The 23,359-nt window shown below is 43.4% G+C and overlaps 1 protein-coding gene across 1 annotated transcript in view; it reads right to left on the bottom strand.

Annotated features, from left to right (window-relative positions):
• The window catches only part of LOC132835080 (annexin A7-like), a 53,379-nt gene that overhangs the window by 17,819 nt on the left and 12,201 nt on the right, over positions 1-23,359 (bottom strand). The window contains exons 3-6 of the mRNA XM_060854378.1: positions 17,162-17,711; positions 16,246-16,449; positions 13,810-13,868; positions 11,496-11,619 (exon numbers count right to left, since the gene is read on the bottom strand). Coding sequence (XP_060710361.1) covers positions 11,496-11,619; positions 13,810-13,868; positions 16,246-16,449; positions 17,162-17,711 — 937 coding nt within the window. The remainder of the gene's footprint in view (positions 1-11,495; positions 11,620-13,809; positions 13,869-16,245; positions 16,450-17,161; positions 17,712-23,359) is intronic.

Raw genomic sequence — 23,359 nt, forward strand, 5'->3', positions numbered from 1 at the left:
TTTTCTGAACTTTTCAAGTTTCATAACATCTTTCCCATTGGAAGGAGACCCGAATTGCACACAAAATGTCCTGTACAGCCACAACATGACCTCCCAACTCAATGCTCTGACCAATAAAAGGAAAGGATACCAAACTCCTCCTTCACTATCCTAATTACATGCGACTCCACTTTCAAGGAGCTATGAGCCTGCACTCCAAGGTCTCCTTGTTCAGCAACACTCTCTAGGACCTTACCATTAAGTGTTTAAGTCCTGCTAAGATTTGCTTTCCCAAAAGGCAGCATCTCACATTTATCTGAATTAAACTCCGTCGGCCACTTCTCAGCCCATTGGCCCATCTGACCATTTCAGTTTTTGTTTCAGATTTCCATAATTTGCAATTCGTTGTTTGCTTTAACTGTAACCCCAATCTCCTCTCGCTTCCCAAACTCAGTAACATCCCACCCCACCTAAACCCACCTGGTTGTTCTCTTCCCTTACCGACTAATATTCCTTTCTTCCAAGCAACTATTTTCTTTCCTTTACAAACCATTAAAAAATTCTGCTTCAACATATAGGAGCAAGCGAGGACTGCAGATGTTGCGAGATCAGAGGTGAGACCGTGATGCTGGTAAAGCATGGCAGGTCAGGCAGCATCCGAGGAGGATAGTCGACGTTTCAGGCACAAGCCCTTCATCAGGAATGAATATACATTCCTGATGAAGGGCTTATGCCCCAGACTTCAACTTTCCCGCTCCTCAGATGCTGCCGGGCTTTTCCAGACTCTTGACTCTGCTTCACCATATAGCCATGGTAATGAAAACCTAATTATCCTTCATAATAAAAAAAAAGACTCTTTACTCTTTTTTAATACTTCCTGAAATGTGAGTCCCTTTACTACCATTACATAAAATATGGCAATAGTCCATTGCTGAAAAATGTGATGCTGGAAAAACACAGCAGGCCAGGCAGCATCCGAGGAGCAGGAGAATCAACATTTCGGGCATAAGCCCTTCTTCAGGAATGAGGCTGCTGTGCCAAGCAACAAGGCAATAGTCCATTGCTGTTCAGCTGCTCATAAACATTTCCAATCCAGAGAGCAGTCAGGTTATTTCTTAAGTTTTCTCAGTTGCAGTGAAGAAAAAGCCACAACTCTTTTCATAACTACCTTCCCTCCTGTCTGACAGCATCCTCGTCAATCTATGCTGCTCTTCATTGGACAATCCTGTGACAGGAAGGATGCCAAAGATATACACACTTTAAGAGTGGTAGTTTAGAATTGTATAGTAAGCGAGAGTCACAAATTCAATTCCAACGATAGATTGTGAAACAATTCGCACCAAGAAGGAAAAGCCATCTAAGTTTCCTTAGATGCTTCAGATGTTAAAGAGTTTCCCAGGTGGTCAAGACAGGGTCTGAGGCTGAAACTCTAGTTTAGCTCAAGGTACCACCTTTCTAAAATGTATATGTTTTTGATAAATTTTTCCTGGGGGATGGGTATCGGTGGCAAGCCAACACTTATTGCTTGTCCCTGATTGCCATTGAAAAGGTGGTGGGAAGCTGCTTTCTTGTACCACTACAGTCCTTGCTTCATAAGTAGACCAGTTCCTTGGGAGGGAATTCTAGAATTTCGACTCAGCAATACTGAAGGAAAGATGACATATTTCCAAGTCAGAATGGCGAGTGACTTGGAGGGAACTTGCAGGTGGTAACATTCCCATGTATCTCCTGCCCTTTTCCTCCTAGATGGAGGTGGTCGGGGATTTAGAAGGTGCTGTCTAAGGATCTTTGGTGAATTTCTGCAATGCATTTACACACTGCTGCTATTGAATACCAGTCGTGGAGGAAGTGCATGCTCGTGATGTGGCGTCAATCAAGCAAGCTGCTTTGTCTTGGATGGTGTCAAGGTTAAGTTCCTTGAGCGTTGTTGAAGCTGCACTCATCCAGGCAAGTCGGGAGCGTTCCATCACACTCCTGAATAATGTCTTGTAAATGCAGTGGATTGGCTTTGGGGAGTCAGGTGGTGAGTTACTCGCTGCTGTATTGTCACCCTCTGATTTGCTCTTACTTCATTTAGACGGCGAGTCTAGTTGAGTTTTTGATCAATGGTAACCTGAAGGATGGTGATAGTGGGCGAATTCAGTGATGGTAATACCATCAAATGTCATGGGGGCAGTAGTTCGATTGCTTCTTATAGGAGAGGGTCATTGTCAGCCATTATTGTGACAAGTGTTATTTGCCATTTGTTGGCCCAAACCTGCATACTGTCCAAAACGTGTTGCATTTGAACACGGACTGATTCAGAGTCTGAGGGGTTGTGAATGCTGAACATTTTGCAATCATCAGCAAATATCCCCACACTTCTTACCTTAAGAAGAAGGGAAGGGTGTTGAAGATGGTTGGGCTGAGGACACTATTAAGAGGAACTCCTGCAAGGATGTCCTGAAGCAGAGATGACTGACCAATGACCACAACCTACGTCCCACAAATGACTCCAACCAGCAGAATTTTCTCCAATACCCACTGATTCCAGTTTCGCTCAGGCTCCTTTATGCCACACTCAGTTAAACAAAACCTTTATTTCAAAGGTGGTCTCTCTCTCATCTCGCCTCTGGAATTCAACTCTTGTCTACACTTGACCGAAGGCTGTAACAAGGTCAGAAGCAGAGAGTGCTCCAGCAGAACCCAACCTGGGCGCCTGTGAGCAGGTTGCTGCTAAACAGATGCTGCTTGATAGCACTGTTGATGACATCTTCCAACAGGTTGCTAATTATCAAGAGTAGACTGATGGAGCAATAGTTATCCAGGTTGGACTTGTCCTGCTTGGTATGTGTACAGGACATATCTGGGCAATTTTCCCCCTTGTCAGGTAGATGCCTATGTTGTAGCTGTACTGGAGTAGCTTGACCGGAATATGGCAAGTTCTGGAGGACAAATCTACAGTACTATTGCTGGAATGTTGTCAGGGCCCAGAACAGTTGCAGTATCTAATGCCTCCAACCATTTCTTCATATCACACGAATTGAATTAGCTGTAGACTGGTAAGAGACACACTAGGAACCACTTGGAGAGGCCAAGATGGATCACTTCTTGCTAAAGGTTCTTCCAAATGATTCAGCTTATCTTTTCTACTGATGTACTGGGCACTCCATCACTGAGGATGTTTGTGGATCTCTAATCTCCAGTGGGTTAGTTAATTGTCCATCACCATTGACAATGGAATGTGCCAACATGCAGAGCTTAGATCTGATCCGTTGGTTAAGCACTGCCTATGCTGTAGCACATGCATGTAGTCCTGTTTGATAGCTTCGCCAAAGTGAGACCTCATGTTTCATGCCTCTTGCAGCTCCTGGCATTCCTTCTTGCACTTTCCATTGAACCAGTGTTGATTCCATGGCTGGACGGTAATGGCTGAGTTGGGGGTATGCCGAGAGGGTGTCGGTTTTGTTGGGAGGATGATTCTGCTGCTACTGATGGGTCACAGAACCTCATGGATGCACAGTCTTTTGTCTGTTTGATGTCTGTCCGATTTAACTCAGTGATGGTGTCACACAAGACAATGAAGAATATTTTCAATGTGAAGGCATAACCTTGTCACCACAAGTATTCTGTGGTGAGCATTCTTACCAATATTATTGTGGACTGATTCATCCCCAGGAGACAAATCAGGATGGATGAGGTCAACTATGTCTTTCCCCTTTTCTTGGCTTCTTTGCCACCTGGTACAGACCCAGTCTCACAGCTATGTCCTTTCAAAATCAACCAGCTCAATCAGTAGAGCTGCTGCTGAGCCACTCTTGGGGATGCACAGTGAAACACCCTATCTGTGCCCTCGACACTCTCAATATCCAAGTATTGTTCAACATGGAGGGGTATGGATTCATCAGCACAGGGAGGATAGTATACGGTAATCAGCAGAGGGATTTCTTGCCCATTTTTAACTTAGTGTCATGAGACTTCAACCCGGTCTGTGACTTTGGAAGTCCACAACACCTGAGGCAGAGAGGAAGCCCCACCGGATAAGCAACAATTTCCTCCGAGTCTCTAAGAACCCTTTTCAGGTCTCTGATACTTGCACTGTGGAGTAGTTGGTTAGGCATAGGGGGAAGGGTGGTTAGTATAACTATCCTGTAAATTGCGTAGGTTAAAGATTTATGTTGTGTACACTCCAGTTTTCTTATATTTTAGTGTACAGTACAAGTTTCATCCAAGTATTGTACAGATTGGACAAGTTGAACTTTTCCCTGTAATAAAGTTCACTGGTAACTCTGAACTTGTGTATGAGTCTGTGTGTGCCCCTTCTGGGTACACTCGTTCCGGCTGAGTTCACAGCAGATCCTAAACTACAATTCCAGTGTCAAGGACCAAAGGGTGATCCGGGCAATTTGAACCGCCCACTCGAGGGGGATTGCTGGCCAGAATAAGCAGTTTGACCTCTCTTTTTCTCTCTCTTGGGGATACTGCCCAAGTGGATAGGTACCAGGTAGCCACTGTCCCCCAACGAGAGGGGCAAATGCCCAGGCATTGGTGGCGTTCGCAATTACTGTGTGGAGATAACCTCACTGGTCAGGTTATAAACAATGAGTATGGTTCAGCGCTCTCTCTCCAGCAGGATTGCCCTATGCAGCATTCCGGGTCTTTGAAATTTCACAACCTGCTGGACAGAGACCACCACAGTAATCAGTGAACTCCAGACACCGGTCTCAGTGTGAAGTAAAGAGGCCCCTCCACAGCATTCTAGTGGATCTCCTCAGCATCCTCTCTAAAGCTTTCACATCCTTCCTATAGTGAGACGACTAGAACTGAACACAACATTCCAAGTGTAGTCTAAACAGGGCTTTATAGAGCTGCAGCATAACCTAGTGAGTCTTAAAATCAATTCCTCGGCTAACAAAAGTCAACACACCATTAGCCTTCTTAACAACCCTATCAATGTGGGTGGCAATTTTGAGGGATTTATGGACATGGACCCCAAGATCCATCTGTTGCTTCACACTGCCAAGAATCCTGCCTTTAACCCTGTATTCTGCATTTAAATTCAAACTTCCAAAATGAATCATTTCACATTTTTCCAGATTGAACTCCATCAACCATTTATCAGCCCAGCTCTGCATTCTTTCAATGTCCCTTTGCAACATTCTACAGTCCCCCGATACTATCCACTACTCCACCAACCTTAGTGTCATCAGCAAGCTTACTAAACCACCCTTCTACTTCCTCATCCAAGTCATTTGTAAAATTCCCAATAAGCAGAGGTCCAGAATAGATCCCTGCAGAACAGCACTGATCAATGACAATTAGGCTGAATACTTTTCATGTGCTACCATGTCTTCTATGGGCCAACCAATTCTGTATCCAGACAGCCAAATTTCCCTGTATCCCATGCATCCTTAATTTGAATAAACCTACCATGGGGAACTTCATCAAATGCCTTGCTAAAATCCATGTACATCACACCCACTGCTCTACCTTCATCAATGTGTTTTGTCACATCCTCAAGGAATTCAATAAGGCTTGTGAGGCATGACCTGCCCCTCACAAAGTCATGCTGACTATCTTTAATCAAACTATGGTTTTCCAAATAATCATAAATCCTGTCTCTCAGATCCTCTCCAATAATTTGCCCACCACAGACGTAAGATTGGAATTCCCAGGATTATCCCTATTCCCTTTCATGAACAAGGGAATAACACTTGCCACCCTCAAAGTTTTGACGCAAAAAAAACCTCCAAATTAAGCCCTTCAAGACAAGAATCTCAAAACTTCTAAGAGTTAGTTCCAACTGAGCCATTAGGAATAGCAATAAATAAGGCTGCCTGTCTGAATGTATCACTACCTGGTACGGTAACTGTACCATTCAAAATCGGAGATGGTTACAGAGAGTGGTGAACTCGGCCCGGACAATCACACAGGCCAACCTCCCATCTATAGAATTCATCTAGCAGGCCGGCTATCAAGGAAAGGCCGCCAGGCTTCTCAAAGATCCATCCCACCCTGACAATGTTTTTCTACAGCCTCTACCACTGGGGAGAAGGTACAGAGAAGTCTGAACACATGCACCAGCCGGTTTCGAAACAGTTTCTACCCTACTGCTGTTAGAATACTGAATGGATTTAAATTTTTAGCATTCTACTGTACCTATGTTTTTGTTTTCGCCACTGTTTACCTATTATTTACCATCTATGCTACTTAACTCTGTGATCTGCCTGTATTGCTTGCTTTTCACTGTGCCTCAGTACACATGACAATAAATTCAATTCAATTCAATTCTTACCATGCAAGGGCCACATCCATGACCAAGAACAAGAACAAGAAATGATCACTGTGCTCACTAAACACTTCTACAGCTCGTAAATGGGATATTCACTGATGACTGCATTGTGTACTATTCAACACTCAAACCCTCAGATAATTACAGAATTTGTGCCCGCATGCAAGACCTGAACAACATTTACATTTAGGATGGTTATTGCTATGGAACATTTATAAAACACCAGTGCCAGACATAATCATCTTCAAGAAAGAATCTAGGAGCAAATAGACCTTTTAGTGATAAACAGCATGGTTTGTGCAGGAGAGATTATGCCTAACTGACTTGAGTTTTTTGAGGAGGTGACAAAAATGATTGATGATAGAAAAGCAGTTGACATTGTCTACATGGACTTCAGTAAAGCCTTTGATAACGTCCCTCATGGCAGACTGGCCCGAAAGGTGAAGTCATATGGTATCAGGGGTGAGTGGCAAGATGGATACAGAACTGGCTTAGTCATAGGGTACAGGGGATAGTGGTGGAAGGATGCTTTTTGGAATGAAGAGTTGCGTCTAGTGGTGTCCCACAGGGATCAATGCTGGGACCTCTACTGTTTGTAGTCTACATGCACGATTTGGAGGAAAACTGGATTATTGCATACAGTTCTAGTCATCACACTAACAAAAGTATGTGGATGCTTTACAGAGGATACAAAAAAAATGTGCCAGGATGTTGCCTGGTATGGAGGATTTTAGCTCTGAAGAAAGGTTGGATAGACAGGGTTTGTTTTCACAGGAATGCAGGAGGTTGAGGGGTGATTTGACGGAAGTTTATAGGATTGTGAATGGCAGGAGTAAACTGGAAAGTATGAGGTTTTTTCCTAGAGTGGAGGGGTCAATTACTAGGGGACACAGGTTCAAAGTACTGGGAGTGGGGGGAGAAGTACAGTTTAAAAGAGATTTGTGAGGCAGATTTATCACACAAAAGGGTGATGAGTGCCTGGAATGTATTGCCAGATGTGGTGGAAACAGACAATAGCAGCCTTCAAGCAGCACCTGGACAAAAACATGAATAGGAAGGGAAGAGAGAGATATGCATTCAGTGAGGACAGTTTTCAACAGAAGGGCAAAATGTATCAGCACAAGCTTGAAGGCCCTGTTCCCATGCTGCATTGTTCTTTGATCTTAACCATCTCGTCATGAAATTCAACGGTATTGCTTTTACTGAATCTTCCACTATCAAGACCAGGACTAGGAGAGTAGGGGCAAACTGACCTGGACCAGCTATACAAACACTGTGGTTACATGGATAGAGTCAAAGCTGAGAAACCTGTAGTGTGTAACTTAACTCCTGACTTGTTTACTTTCTACAAGGGACAAGTCGAGAGTGTGGTGGAATACCCCCTACTTGTCTGGATGAATGCAGCTCCAACAATACTCAAGGTGGTCAACTGCATCCAGGACAAAGCAGCCCATTGATTTGTCTCCCAGCCACCAACTTCACTTTCCATTCCCTTCCCCATTAACACAGTAGCAGCAATATGCCATCTACAAGACACATTGCAGTAGTTCACCAAGGCTCTTCCAACAGTACCTGGAAGGATGAGAGCAGTAGCTAACAGAAGAACACCAACACTTGATCATTCCCCTCCAAACAAGATACTATCCTGACTTGGAAATATGTCTCACTTTTGAAAATCTGAGATACACACTAATTATTTCTTCTTTAACAATCATCACTAAAATTCCTTTATAAAAGATCAAAGGCAATGTAGATACTGTAAGTGCTGGAAGTCCGATACAAACATAGTGCTGAAGAAACTCAGCAGGTCTGACAGCATCTAAAGGGAGAGAATAACAGAGCTATTTAGTTCTGAGACTCTCCAAGAGTCATCCCAACTCTAAGTATAATTCTATTTCTCTCCCACAGATGCTGCCTGACCTGAGTTTCTCCACATTCTGTTGGCTTCACATCTTCACCATTTGCAGAATTTTGCCTGCAATTACACTTGCATTCACCTATTGCCTTCCCACCTACCTTCTCTCCAGCCCCATGCCCATCCCCACCAAACCCCCCCCCCCCCCCCCCCCCCATTTATCTCTCAGCCGCCTTCCCCCTCCATATTCTTGATGAAGGGCTGACGCCTGAATCATCAACTCTCCTGCTCCTCGGATGCTTTTCCAGCACCACACTTTTCAACTTTGACTCCAGCATCTGCAGCCCTCACTTTCTTCTGATTCCTCTCTGGTGTCAACAGTTAACTCTGTTTCTCTCTCCTCTGATGCTGCCAGATCTAATGTGTCCTACTTGCCTACATGCTGACTAGGTCCAATTTTTACTGTCAGTCAACTCCAGTGGTTTGCCAACAGCTAAATTAAGATTAACCTCCTTAAATTGCCTGTTTACGTCTCATCTCCCTTTCTTGTGGGAGAAGTCAGTCAAATTTCCCACCCTCCATTCCTGGGCAAATTTTTAGTTTTCAAGTTTGGGAAGTTAATAGAGTCATAGAACCCTTACAGCGTGAGCAGGCCATTCCGCTGATTGAGTCCAAACTGATGCTCCGAATAGCATCTCAGCCAGACCTACCCCGCTACCCTATCCCTGTATCCTGCATTTCCCACTGCTAATTCACGTTGCCTGCACATCCCAGGACACTATGGGCAATTTGGGATGGCCAAGTCACCTGACCTGCACATATCTGAACTGTGGCAGGAAACCCATACAGGCATGGGAAGAATGTGCAAATTCCACACAATTGCTCAATCAGACCTTGGTCCCTGGCACTGTGAGGCAACAGTACTAACCACTGAGCCACCGCATTCTTTACCCTGACTTTCCCAAAACATCTTCAAATAAAAACTTAGGTCTTGATGATTCACCCACCTTAAACCAGAATAGCTCTTTGGAACCAGTTCTTAATGTGTAACAATTGTCACAAACTGCTCTAAATCTGGATAGTTCCGCATCTCTGCAACGAACTATTTGGCAATTCCTTAATATCTGGTCACCTCCAACTCACCACTGCAATCTTGTCACCAATTTGACTACTCTGAAATCTCTGTTGACACTGCTCGATGCTGGGTTTTTAAATGCACAGTTATCACAGCTATAATAGATTCTATCATTTCCTAGATCATTCAAGTTAGGTTAACAGCTCTATAGAATCAGGCTTAGTCTCCTTTCTCACATACTAGGATTAGGTTTGCTTCCAATCCACAGAGACATTTCTAAGATCTAGGGAACACTGGAAAAATCAACATTAACATATTCAATATTTCTATGGCTATCATTTTTAAAATCCTGGGACATCGGGTCCAAAAATCTGTTGACATTTAGTTCCATTAATTCCTCCAGAATCATTTTTTTCAACTCAATCAAAAGTCCCATAGATCAAGACATGCACACAATTTTCAAAACACTACACCTCTTAATATGGATAAAGTATTTGCATAATGTATCTATAACCTTATTTATTACAGCAATATCTCCACAATCTCCTGTTTTTGCCAATAAATATGAAAGCTTTTACAATGTTTTCAGTCTTTACCCCATTTCCCAATTTATTTCTTTTTTTCATCAATTTCTAGTTTAAAATGCCCCCAATACGGATCAAAATAATATTTTTTTTCAAGTGCTCCTCTTGAGATTTCTCAGACCTGCATTAGGACTTTTGGGAACCTTTTTTTCTTTGGTTGTCAGGGTCTCTTTCAGTCTTACTAACTCCTTCTTAGGTGATGCAATCATTTAATAATCTGCCTTCTGTAATTGTGTTGATAGATTAGGGATATGTGCTGCCAGGGGAAAGCAAATCAGAAACTTTAATCAAAACCCTCAATAACCAATTCTATTCCAAAAAACTTCCAGCCCCCGCAACGCACAAGGAAGGCATTGATTTCAAGAAACCACAGTATTTAAGTTAGTACAAGACAACAGACAGTTAGCAACAAATGCTCTTTTTGAAAAATAACTGACACTTCTACACACAAGAGGCTATCATCCCAAACATGCTCTCCATGAACTGGTGAAGGCACAATTCAACTTTTGCATGTTTTATCTAACACAGCCATTGCATTTCAAGTAACTCACAATACACAAACCACTTTGACAAGTGATAACACAGGAATGCGTATTATCACGAAGTAAAGTTGCTCAATTTAAATTAACACATTACCCATTACAATCATATCTTTGACATTTCATCCATATAGAAGCTTCTACAGTTTTAATCTAGAAACTCTAGTTTGCAAAGGAACTTTTCTCTGGTTTCCAGTCCTCAGTTGGGCGAGTACTGTATTTCTGTACTGAAAAGTTTAAATTTGTTGTCTCACATTCACAGTCCTGGTCTCATCGCTTTGCAGCCTTATCCTATCACTTGAGTTTCTCAAACTCACTCCCAGGGCCTCCCACCCCAACATCCCTGGCCTTCTTCACTGGTCTCACTCCTTGCTGCTGATCCCACTCCCTCTTGCCTTATAGATTGGTGCCACACACCTTGTTTCTCTAAACACAGGCTGACTCTCACATTTCCTTCTGATTGGCTGATTATGCAGCAGCAGATGCAGGACTGCTTGTGATTAGTAGAGTGGCTCCTCTTCATATCCTCCCATTCTGTTGAGGGGGGCAACTTTTCTCTAATTGGTCTACCTGGGGAGAATGAATTTTCCCAAGCAATTTGGGATTTTGAGCACAGCCTCCCAATTCTTGTGCTCGCAGTTCTTTTTTCCTTTCTCTTTTCTTTCTTTCAAAATCTAATACAATCATTAATTTCTTGTTCCAAATGGAAGGACCTCTACATTTTGCAGAAGAGAACTGATCGTGTTCTTGTGATTTATGCGGGCCAATATGATTCAACGTGGGGCAGAATTAGACTGCAAGAAGGATAAACATAATACATCCAATAAACAAATCAAGTAAAACACTTTGGTAGAAGATCTTAACACAGAGTGGCAGAATGTGGAACTCCCTGCCAGATGAAGTGATCGAAGCAAAGGTAATTGATGATTTAAGAGGTTAAATAACATATAAAAGAATAGAGAAATACAGGGATAAACACAAAATGATAATGTTTGGCAGTTAGATCCTTGAGACCTATAAAGACTGGCATATTTGAGTACAATGGCCTGTATCGGCAACGAAAACTGATAGGTAACCTCACTGAAGAAAAGGTTCTTACAGCATATTACACAAGCAGTGTGTACATGTTGGCAGAATTTTTTTTTCCTTGCATCCATGGTTTATACAATTTTTCTGTCACTACACAACTTACCTGCTCCTTTCATGGCTTGACGCAGAATCTCCGCATCAGCTTGTGCGTTGAAGTTAGCAACAGGTTTAATAGTGCCCTGTGTCGCACCCCCAATCGTAAGGCCTCCAATATTCGGCATTGAAGGCTACAAACGGGACAAAAAAAAAACCAACCTGTTACTTACAAACACATGTTGTTTCCTGGCAGTTTAAATTATTCATCATAACCAATAGCCACAAACTGCACCGCAGGTTATTTTCGGATTTTATGTTTTACTCCATTTGGGCTTACTCAGATTGTTAGTTAAAGGGGCAGTACATCGGAGGTTGTTTGGAGGCCACCACAACTATGAAAGCCTTTAATCTGGAGCACCGATGAACCAGAATTGTTCAGAAAGTACAGGATGACAAGGTGAATGATAATCACAGATCCAGGACACAGGCAGCAGAGTCCATAAAGGATGGAAAGTGGGAGGCGTGCAGGACTGGAACAGTCAAGTCTAGAGGTCACAATAGACTGGATTACAATTTCAGCATCTGAAAGGTTTTAGAAAAGTAGTGCTCTCTCTCAGTGGTCAGATGGCCTTCTAGTTTTTGTAATAACTGAATGCTCAAACTATCAGCTGTATAAAACAGCAAGTACAATTACCCTGCCGAGAAGTCAGCACAGCAGCATGTTAAATGATAATCAGAATCTTTTCATTTCACTCAGTGCTTGTGGGGAAACATAGCATTGGAAAGTATTTTATTGAAACAAAGGATTTGAAGATGTAAAAAGACAGAATGTAGCACTTCGCCAGATTTCAATACAGCATAATGTTGGTTGTGTGGAGATTTTTATATCTCATCCACCTTAACTGCGCAAAGTGCTACAACTGTGGCCTTCGAAATGGTTGTCATTCAGATGTATTAAAGCTGGGACACAGTACTGGTACGGACAAATCTGTCTCTCTTGGGGGTACAGTACTGACAGAGATAGCTCTGAAATGGTATAACACTGATGTACAGTACTTGTGGGAACAATGTCATTAAATTACACTACGGGACAGCAGTGGTGGGGAGAGGTCTGTCACTGTACAACATGAATATAGTACTGATGGGTATGAAGTCTAGTGCTGTATAATACTGGGTTACAATACCCAGTGACTACAGTTTGTCACTATACATCACTGCATTGTACTAGTTAATATATATCTATCAATTTATAACACACATATAGGACTGGCAGCTAAAGGTCTGAGTGTACATCACCAGGGTACAAAGCTAGGTCTAATACCGCAAGACAAACTGCTCACGTTCACAGAGCAAGTAATAGACATAATAAGGGCTCAGTGGTTTGCATTGCTGCCTCACAGCACCAGGGACCTAGGTTCGATTCCAGCCTCGGGCGACTGTGTGAAGTTTGCACATTCTCCACGTGTCTGTGTGGATTTCCTCCGTGTGCCTCCCACAATCCAAAGATGTGTAGGTTAGGTGAATTGCCCATGCTAAATTGCCCGTAGTGTTCAGGGACATGTAGGTTAGGTGCATTAGTCAGGGTTATATGTAGATTAACAGGTTAGGGTAATGGGTTTCAGTTGATTACTCTCTGGAGGGTCAGTGTGGACTTGTTGGGCCAAATGGCCTGTTTCCACACTGTAGGGATTCTATTAGATCATAGATTCTATGTTAAAAATCACACAACACCAGGTTATAGTCCAAAAGGTTTAATTGCAAGCGCACAAGCTTTCGGAGCGACGCTCCTTCATCAGGTGATTGTGGAGGGCTCAATCGTAACACAGAATTTATAGCAAAAATTTACAGTGTGATGTAACTGAAATTATACATTCAAAAACTGATTGTCTGTTAAGCCTTTCATACGTTCCTTCAATAAGACACCTTCAACATATTGTCTATCACCATTGTTAACAGCTAACCCGAGAATGCAACTTTTAAAAAAAGGGTTTTGTGATTTACACATGAAAGAAGTGAAACTATCACTGTATTCTAACAGATGAAAGGCTTAACAGACAATCAATTTTTCAATGTATAATTTCAGTTACATCACACTGCAAATTTTTGCTATAAATTCTGTGTTATGATTGAGCCCTCCACAATCACCTGATGAAGGAGCGTCGCTCCGAAAGCTAGTGTGCTTCCAATTAAACCTGTTGGACTATAACGTGGTGTTGTGTGATTTTTAACTTTGTACACCCCAGTCCAACACCGGCATCTCCAAATCATAGAATCTATGATCTATAATAATTAAGAATTAATAACAGTATTAAAGTACATTGATTCATATGCCAAGGGACCCTGCTGGCATTAAGTAAACAGGAGGCATTTTGGTAACAAACCTGTGATGGGGTTGGCTGTGGGCCAGTCGAGCCGGGTGCTGGACCAGATGGATACCCTCCTGGAAGTCAAGGCAAACAAGTAGTTTTAACTTCCATATTAAGACAGTGACATCATGTAGTTTTACCATTTAAACAGAGCCAGTTCGTTTACGGAACGGCCTTCCCCAGTCATTTGACTCTCATTAGGCAGTTTAGTGGATTCTAGCAGTCCACCAGTCCCTCCCTAAATAGGTTACTCTTCATATAGTCTGCAGGCTGTTTAATGGCAAAGTTGTGTCACAGCCAAGACCAAATCAAGGGAGATAGTTGCTTTTGTAGGTTTAATTCCACAAAGGCACTATTGAATTTAAAATGAAACACTAAGTTCAGCTAAAAATCTGGAATCAAAAGCTGGTCAATAACGGGTGACCATGAAACTATCATTGGTGTTAAAATGCATATTGAATACTCATGCATCTTTGGGGAGGAAAATCTAGCCTACATTTGACCCCAGAACCAGTAATAGCTGCCCTGTGAAATGGCCTTGCAAATGCTTGGCTGCATCAAACTGATACAGATAGGTCAAACCAGGTGGACTGCAGTGATTCAAGAAAGTGTCTTCCCCATCACCTTCTCAATTAGCAATCAGAAGGTTTCCTTGCCAAGATTAGGGATAGTCAACATGGCTTTGTGTGTGGGAAATCATGTCTCACAAACTTAGTTGAGTTTCTTAAAGAAGTAACAAAGAGGATTGATGAGGACAGAGCGGTAGATGTGATCTATAGGGACTTCAGTAAGGTGTGCGACAAGGTTCCCCATGGAACACTGGTTAGCAAGGTTAGATCTCATGGAATACAGGGAGAACTAGCCATTTGGATACAGAACTGGCTCAAAGGTAGAAGACAGAGGGTGGTGGTGGAGGATTGTTTTTCAGACTGGAGGCCAGTGACCAGTGGAGTGCCACAAGGATCAGTGCTGGGTCCACTACTTTTCATCATTTATATAAATGATTTGGATATGAGCATAAGAGTTTTGTTAGTAAGTTTGCAGATGACACTAAAATTGAAGGTGCAGTGGACAGCGAAGAGGGTTACCTCAGATTACAATGGGATATTGATCAGATGGACCAATGGGCTGAGAAGTGGCAGATGGAGTTTAATTTAGATAAGTGCGAGGTGCTGTATTTTGGGAAAGCAAATCTTAACAGGATTTATACACTTAATGGTAAGGTCCTAGGGAGTGTTACTGAACAAAGAGACCTTGGAGTGCAGGTTCATAGCTCCTTGAAAGTAGAGTCACAGGTAGATTCGATAGTGAAGAAGACGTTTATAGTATGCTTTTCTTTACTGGTCAGAGTATCGAGTACAGGGGTTGGGAGGTCATGTTACAGCTGTACAGGGCATTGGTTAGGCCACTGTTGGAATATTGTGTGCAATTCTGGTCTCCATTCTTAGACTTAGACTTAGACTTAGACTTACAGTGTGGAAACAGGCCCTTCGGCCCAACAAGTCCACACCGACCCGCCGAAGCGCAACCCACCCATACCCCTACATTTACCCCTTACCTAACACTACGGGCAATTTAGCTTGGCCAATTCACCTGACCCGCACATCTTTGTGACTGTGGGAGGAAACCGGAGCACCCGGAGGAAACCCACGCAGACACGGGGAGAACGTGCAAACTCCACACAGTCAGTCGCCTGAGTCGGGAATTGAACCCAGGTCTAACAGGCGCTGTGAGGCAGCAGTGCTAACCACTGTGCCACCGTGCCGCCCGTAAGATCTGAAAGATGTTGTGAAACTTGAAACGGTTCAGAAAAGATTTACAAGAATGTTGCCAGGGTTGGAGGATTTGAGCTATGGGGGGAGACTGAATAGGCTAGGGCTGTATTCCCTGGAGCATCGGAGGCTGAGGGGTGACCTTATAGAGGTTTATAAAATCATGAGGGGCACGGATAGGATAAATAGACAAAGTCTTTTCCCTGGGGTGGGGGGAGTCCAGAACTAGAGGGCGTAGGTTTAGGGTGAGAGGGAAAGATGTAAAAGAGACCTAAGGGGCAACTTTTTCACACAGAGGGTGGTACATGTATGGAATGTGCTGCCAGAGGAAGTGGTGGGAGCTAGTGAAAATGCAATATTTAAAAGGTATCTCGATGGGTACATGACTAGAAAAGGTTTGGAGGGATATGGGCCGGATGCTGGAAGGTAGGACTAGATTGGGTTGGGATATCTGGTTGGCATGGTCAAGTTGGACCGAAGGGTCTGTTTCCGTGCTGTATATCTCTATGACTCTATAAGATCACATATCATAACTAAGAGCTTGATACAAAATGGCTGAAGATACCCAGAAAGCGAAGGACCATCCCTTTTAACAATATCAACGATATAAATCTTCTGAAAACAACAAGTTGTTCCAATATCTCAAGACAGTTAGGTTAATGTATTTCTACTACAATACCTGAAGGAGGAGCACCACCACCAGAGTAGTTTTGTCCAGCAGGCTGAGGGCCTCCCCCATAACCTGGGGCTCCATACCCAGGGGCAGAGCCAGGGCCACCTCCTCCATAACCAGGGACAGAGCCAGGGCCACCTCCTCCATATCCAGGGGCAGGGCCAGGGCCACCTCCTCCATATCCAGGGGCAGGGCCAGGGCCACCTGCACCTACAAGAGAGAAGTCCTCAAGGGTTGAAAGTGTGTTCCAAAGTCAGACTGTATACTTCAGTTGTCATTTGGTATGTGCTATCATTTTTATCCCTTATAACTGTTCTTGCCTCTTCCCTGATCTGATGCTTCTCATTGGGCCTAGTTTAGTCTCATCTGTGACTAATCCTCATGCACACACACTGCCAGACCCAGCACGTGTTCTGGACACTGGAGCAAAATGCAACTCGACTAATGCCCAAATGACACCCATGCATGGGTATTTCCAATAGGAGGTACTGCCCACTGTACAGGAGTCTGAGCCACAGTTGATCTTTGTATTGCTGAGCAGAGACATCAACATGCAAACTTTCCATCGACACACACGTGCACCCACTCTTGTTGTGCACGTGTGCACGTACACACTCGCTCCAACTCCCATGCACGCAATCTATAATCAACATAAACACAGGCATGGCCACATTTAACCAACACACATGCACAGCTAGCCAAACAATTAACCCTTTTGCACCCACAAGAACTGACCATACGTATATGTCTTCTATAAACATAAAAACACATACATAACACAGTCACAATATAGAGACATACTTGACCTCAAATATATAAATCCTCACACAATATGATGTATAATTTGTAGTTGTAAAGGTAAACCAATTAATTTGTGGTACCACTAAAACTTATAATGGTGATTAAAAAAAAGGAAGCTTACCTGTGGGATAAGATGGATATCCAGAGCCGCCAGATCCCCATCCTGTTTGGTTACCTTGGGGTGCAGGGTAACCCCCTGATGCTGGGTAAGTACCACCACCAGATTGATAAGGGCCACCAGATGCCTGGGGATAACCTCCAGCTGGTGGCTGGGGATATGAACCTGGAGCCTGGGGGTAGGCCCCACCCGGTCCCGGAGCCTGGGGGTAGGCCCCACCCGGTCCCGGAGCCTGGGGGTAGGCCCCGCCCGGTCCCGGAGCCTGGGGGTAGGCCCCGCCCAGTCCCGGAGCCTGGGGGTAGGCCCCGCCCGGAGCCTGGGGGTAGGCCCCACCCGGACCCGGAGCCTGGGGGTAGGCCCCACCCGGACCCGGAGCCTGGGGGTAGGCCCCACCCGGACCAGCTGGATATGCACCTCCAGCACCAGGTGGATACGCACCCCCAGAACCGGGTGGATACGCACCCCCAGCACCAGGTGGATACGCACCCCCAGCACCACCAGGGTACGGGTACTGTCCCCCTGCTTGTGGATAGCCAGACTGGTCACCCGATTGCTGAAATAGAAAGGAGAGCCGCAGTCAGTTATACAACAACATGTCATTCATTTCAATCAATGAAGAGCAACATAGTGACAAATTTGAGATACAACATTATTAGGTTTAAGCAATGCATCCACATTCACGTAGCTTACATGTGCCCAATTGCAGGAGCCAACTGCACTACCTCAACCAATTCAGCTGACAGTAACAATGAAAACTCTTTTGTCAGAAAATCTCAGGTGACCGAAAGAGAAGCCCATTTTCCCTGCTTGCGCACATCCAAATAGAATGTTTACAGTTCTTCCCATGGCAGAATCCAGTTCATTCTTAGATACCTCCTCTGTTTTATTTGGGTGCTCATCTTTGGTGCTGATCATCTCAATAGTAGTCCTAAACTTGCCTTTCCTTGGAACCCAAGTTTTGGAGTCTTTCCCTCAGAGTTTAGTTTGTATTTTCTCAATATGATTGTCAATAGTTTGCTCATGAATTGCCAAGGAAGCTATAGTGAAGTTATATAAAGTACAGCAGAGATGAAGCCCAACCTCAATTCATTAACTGGGAAAACTCAAAATATTGGAGAAAAGCAACTGAAACAGTTATTGTCCCTTAACTGGTTCCTGCCTAATCACCAGAAACTGTTCAAAGTCACTTTGTTGCAGTTCATTGGACACACGAACTCCCAAACGAACTTCTTGTGGCACAGTGGCAGTGTCCCTACCCCCAGACTGGGAGGCCTGGGCACAAGAGATATAGAGTCAAAGAGTTTTACAACATGGAAACAGATCCCTCGGTTCAATTCGCCCATGTCAACCAGATATCCTAAATCTAGTCCTATTTGCCAGCATTTGGCCCACATCACTCTAAACCTTCCTATTCATATACCATCCAGACTAAATATTGGAATTATACCCATCTCTACCACTTTCTCTGGCAGTTCACTCCATACAAGCACCAACCTCTGAATAATAAAAGTTGCCCCTCAGGTTCCTTTTAAATCTTTCCTCTCACCTTAAACAAATGCCCTCTAGTTTTGGACTTCCCTACCCTGGGAAAAAGGCCTTGGTTATTCACTCTATCCTTGCCAGTCCTAATTTTACAAACCTTATTAAGATCGTTGCTCAGCCCCAGCCTCTTCAACTGCTCCCTATACCTCAAACCCTGCAATCCCAGGCAACACCTTTCAAGTTTCACAACATCTTTCCTATAGCAGGGAGACCAGAACTGAACATAAATAATTCTAAAAGTGGCCTTAACAATGTTTAGAAAAACATTAATTTAAAAAAGGAACCATTCTGCACAGAATCAGATGGAACTCTGAAGTTAAGTTCAGCAACTTAGTGACAATAGACATAGGCTGGGTGTACAAATAGCATTATACCCAATCTCACCAGTTTCCAAAATTTGGCAGGTTGGGGTGGGGGGGTAACTTCAAACTGCTCTCAGTGATGCTCAGTTTATACAGCAAAGGGGTTTCAGAGTTTGCCCAACTCTGTCTCTAGCTTCCATTCGTTGACAAAGCAAACATAGTTATCAAGGTGAGAAATTTAAAAATCACACAACACCAGGTTATAGTCCAACAAGTTTAATTGGAAGCACACTAGCTTTCGGAGCGACACTCCATCAGGTGATTATGGAGGGCTCGATCATAACACAATTTCTCACAAAATTTGCAGTGTGACGTAACTGAAATTATACATTCAAAAATTGATTGTCTGTTAAGCCTTTCATCTGTTAGAATACAGTGATGGTTTCACTTCTTTCATGTGTAAATCACAAAACCCGTTTCATAAAGTTGCATTCTCGGGTTAGCTGTTAACAATGATGATAGCTAGACAATATGTTGAAGGTATTAGCTCCCTGTGTTCTCTGTCTATGACCTGATGTTTAGATTGATTCTAATCTAAAAAGTGAGATAACAGAGAGTTTTACATTAATTCATGCAGTTTTTGAGCTCAGAGTTCTACATGAATGTATGCAGTTTTTGAGCAAAGGCAATGTAACTCTGCAAGTACAAATTCACCCCACAAAATATATGTGTGCATGTGTGTCTGTCTGGGGTGGGGGTTGTGAATGTGAGAAGATGTGTGTGTGATTTTTGCTATAAAGTCTGTGTTACGATCGAGCCCTCCCACCTGATGAAGGAGCGTCGCTCCAAAAGCTAGTGTGCTTCCAATTAAACTTGTTGGACTATAACCTGGTGTTGTGTGATTTTTAACTTTGTACACCCCAGTCCAATACCGGCATCTCAAAAAGGTGAGAAATGTTAGCATGGAATCATCTAATCTGTGTGGATCAGTCTGAGCAGGGGAAACCATTCCCACGGTGCAAGGGATTTCAAGCAGCAGAGCTTTTTTTTTTCCCCACAGTCAGTAAATCCTACTTCCAAAAGCTTCTTTCACATTTTCTTTTCCTGAAGTTTTTATTCTGCTTTCACCTCCCCTTTTCAATAGATTCAACCTTTATTCTTCAGTAAAAACACAAGAAAGAATCAAGATTTGGAAAATACGTTTTAAAATAAATCCAAAAAGTATCACACTATGAAGAAATCCAACGGTGTCTGTGGGGGAGCACTTTGGTGCCAGCAAATTCTATTAGTTTTAAAATAGTGATGGAAAAGGATAGACCAAGTCTAAATGTTAATTTGGACGAAGGACAAAGTTGACTTTGCTAGGCAATCAACAAAAGTTGTTTGGGGGTGGAAGCTTGCTGGTAATGGGATGGCTGGAAAAACAGGAATGCTTCAAAAATGAGATAACAGGAGTTTAGAGACTGTACGTTCCTGTTAGGGTGAACAACAAGGCTGATAAGTATGGGGATTACTAGATGACTAGAGAAATTAAGATTTTGATCAAGAATAAGTGGGAAGCATATGTCAAATATAGACAGCAGAAATCGAGTGATTCCCTCAAAGAATACACAGGAGTAGGCTTTAGAGGGAAATCAGGAGGGCAATAAAGGGACATGAGATAACTTTGGCAAATAGGGTTAAGGAGAATCCAAAGGGATTCTATAAATACATTAGAGTCAAAAGGGTAACAAAGCAAGAGAATAGGGCCCCTTAAAGATCTGCAAGGACACCTAAGTGTGGAACTGCAGGAGATAGGGGAGATATTAAACAACTATTTTGCATAAGTATTTGTTGCGGAGAAGGATATGGGGAAATAAAATAAAAAGGACAATATTACAGAGGAGGAAGTGCTGAATGTCTTGAAATGCACAAGGGTGGATAAATTCCTGGGACCTGATCAGGTGTACCCTAGACCTCTGTGGGAAGCTAAGTGATTGCTGGACCCCTTGCTGAGATACTTGTATCATTGATAGTCACAGTGAGGTGCCAGAATACTGGAAGTTACCTAACAAGAACAAATAAACATTACAGCACAGGAACAGGCCCTTCAGCCCTCCAAACCAGTGCAGATCCAGATCTGCTATCTAAACCCGTTGCCTATTTTCCAAGGGTCTGTATCCCTCTGCTCCCTGTCCATTCATGTATCTGTCTAGATTCATCTTAAATGACGCTATCATGCCTGCCTCTACCATGTCTGCTGGCAACACATGTCACTATTTCAGAAAGGTGGTAAGGAAAAGCTAAGAAACTATAGACAGGTGAGCCTGACATCAGTGCTGGATAAGTTGTTGGAGGGAATCCTGAGGGACAGGATTTACATGTATTTGGGAAGGCAAGGACTGATTAGGGATAATTAGGCTTTGTGCGTGGGAAATCATGTTTCACGAACTCGATTACGTTTTGTTTGAAGTAGTAACGAAGAGGATTGATGACGGCAGAGATCTATATGGACTTCACTAAGGTGTTCGACAAGGTTCCTCATGACAGACTGGTTAGCAAGGTTAGCTTGCAAGGAATAGACTCAGAACTAGCTACTTGGATAGAGAACTGGCTTGAAGATAGAAGACAGAGGGTGATGGTGGTGGAGGGTTGCTTTTCAGACTGGAGACCTGTGACCAGTGGTGTACCACAAGGATTGGTGCTGGGTCCACTGCTTTTCGTCATTTATAAAAATGATTTGAATGTGAACATGAGGTATGGTTAGTAAGTTTGCAGATGACATCAAAATTGGAGGTGTAGTGGATGGCCAAGAACGTCACGTTAGAGTACAAGAAAATCTTGATCAGATGGGTCAATGTGTCCCAGACCTAGAGGGCATAGGTTTAGGGTGAAAGGAGAAGATTTAAAAGGGACTTAAGAGGTGATTTGTTTTCATGCGGGGTGGTGCTTGTATGGACTGCGCTGCGAGTGGAAGTGATGGAGGCTGGTACAATTACACCATTTAAAAGACATCGAGATGGGTATATGAATAGGAAGAGTTTACAGGCATATGGGACAAGTGTTGGCAAACAGGATTAGATTAGTTTAGGATAACTGGTCGGCTTGGACAAGTGAGACCGAAGAGTCTGTGTCCATGCTGTACATCTCGATGACTCTTTCACCTTCCAGTTCGTTAGGACTTAGTGCCTAAAGCTGAGAGCTAGAACAAACAGAATTGTTATCTCTGGTTTGTTACCCATGCCACGTGATAGCGAGGCAAGGAATAGGGAGAGATATCAGCTGAACATGTGGCTGCAAGGATGCTGCAGGAGGGAGGGTTTCAGGTTCTTGGATAATTGGGGCTCATTCTGGGGAAGGTGCGACTTGTACAAACAGGTCGGTCTTCACTTGAACCAGAGGGGTACTAATACTATGGGTGGGAAATTTGCTGGTGCTATTCGGGTGGGTTTAAACTAGTTCAGCAGGGGGATGGGAACCGGAGGTGTAGTTGCAGTGCACAGGAGGATGAAGTAGGAAGGACAGGGACAGGATTTCAGGGTCACAGGAATGTGCTCGCAGACAGTAAAGTGGTTTGAAGTTGCTTACTTCAATGCCAGAAGTATCCGAAATAAGGTAGTTGAGTTTGCAGCATGGATAGGTACCTGGGATTTCGATGTTGTGGCCATTTTGGAGACATGGATAGAGCAGGGTGAGGAATGGGTGTTGCAGGTTCCAGGGTTTAGATCTTTTGTTACGAACAGGCAAGGTGGTAAAAGGCATGGCCTTGTTAGTCAAGGATAGTATAATGGTGGCCAAGAGAACTTTTGATGAACACTCATCTACTGAGGTAATGTGGGCGGAGGTTAGAAACAGGAGGGGAGAGGTCACACTGCTTGGAGTTGTTTTATAGGCCTCCGCAGAGTTCCAGGGAGATGGAAGAGAGGATTAACAAAATTATTCTGGGTAGGAGTGAAAGGAACAGGGTGGTCTTATGGGGGACTTTAACTTCCCCAACATTGACTGGAAATGCTATAATTCTAGCATATTGATGGATCGGTTTTTGTCCAATGTGTACAGGAGGGTTTCCTGACACAGTATGTCGAAGGACCGACAAGAGGGGAGGCCTCACTGGATCTGGTGTTTGGTAATGAACCAGGCCAGGTGTTTGATTTTGTTGTAGGTGAGCACTTTGGACAGAGTGACCAAAATTCAGTTACATTTAGTTTAGTGACGGAAAGGGATAGGTACATGCTACAGATTAAGAGTTATCAATGGGGCAAGGGCAATTATAATACGATAAGGCAAGAATTAGGATGCATAGAGTGTAGTAGCAAAATGCAGGGGATGCAGACAATGGAAATGTGGAGCTGGTTTAAGGAACAGAAATTGCATGTCC

This window comes from Hemiscyllium ocellatum, chromosome 43 (genome assembly GCF_020745735.1).
Source record: "Hemiscyllium ocellatum isolate sHemOce1 chromosome 43, sHemOce1.pat.X.cur, whole genome shotgun sequence".
Classification (NCBI taxonomy): domain Eukaryota; kingdom Metazoa; phylum Chordata; class Chondrichthyes; order Orectolobiformes; family Hemiscylliidae; genus Hemiscyllium; species Hemiscyllium ocellatum.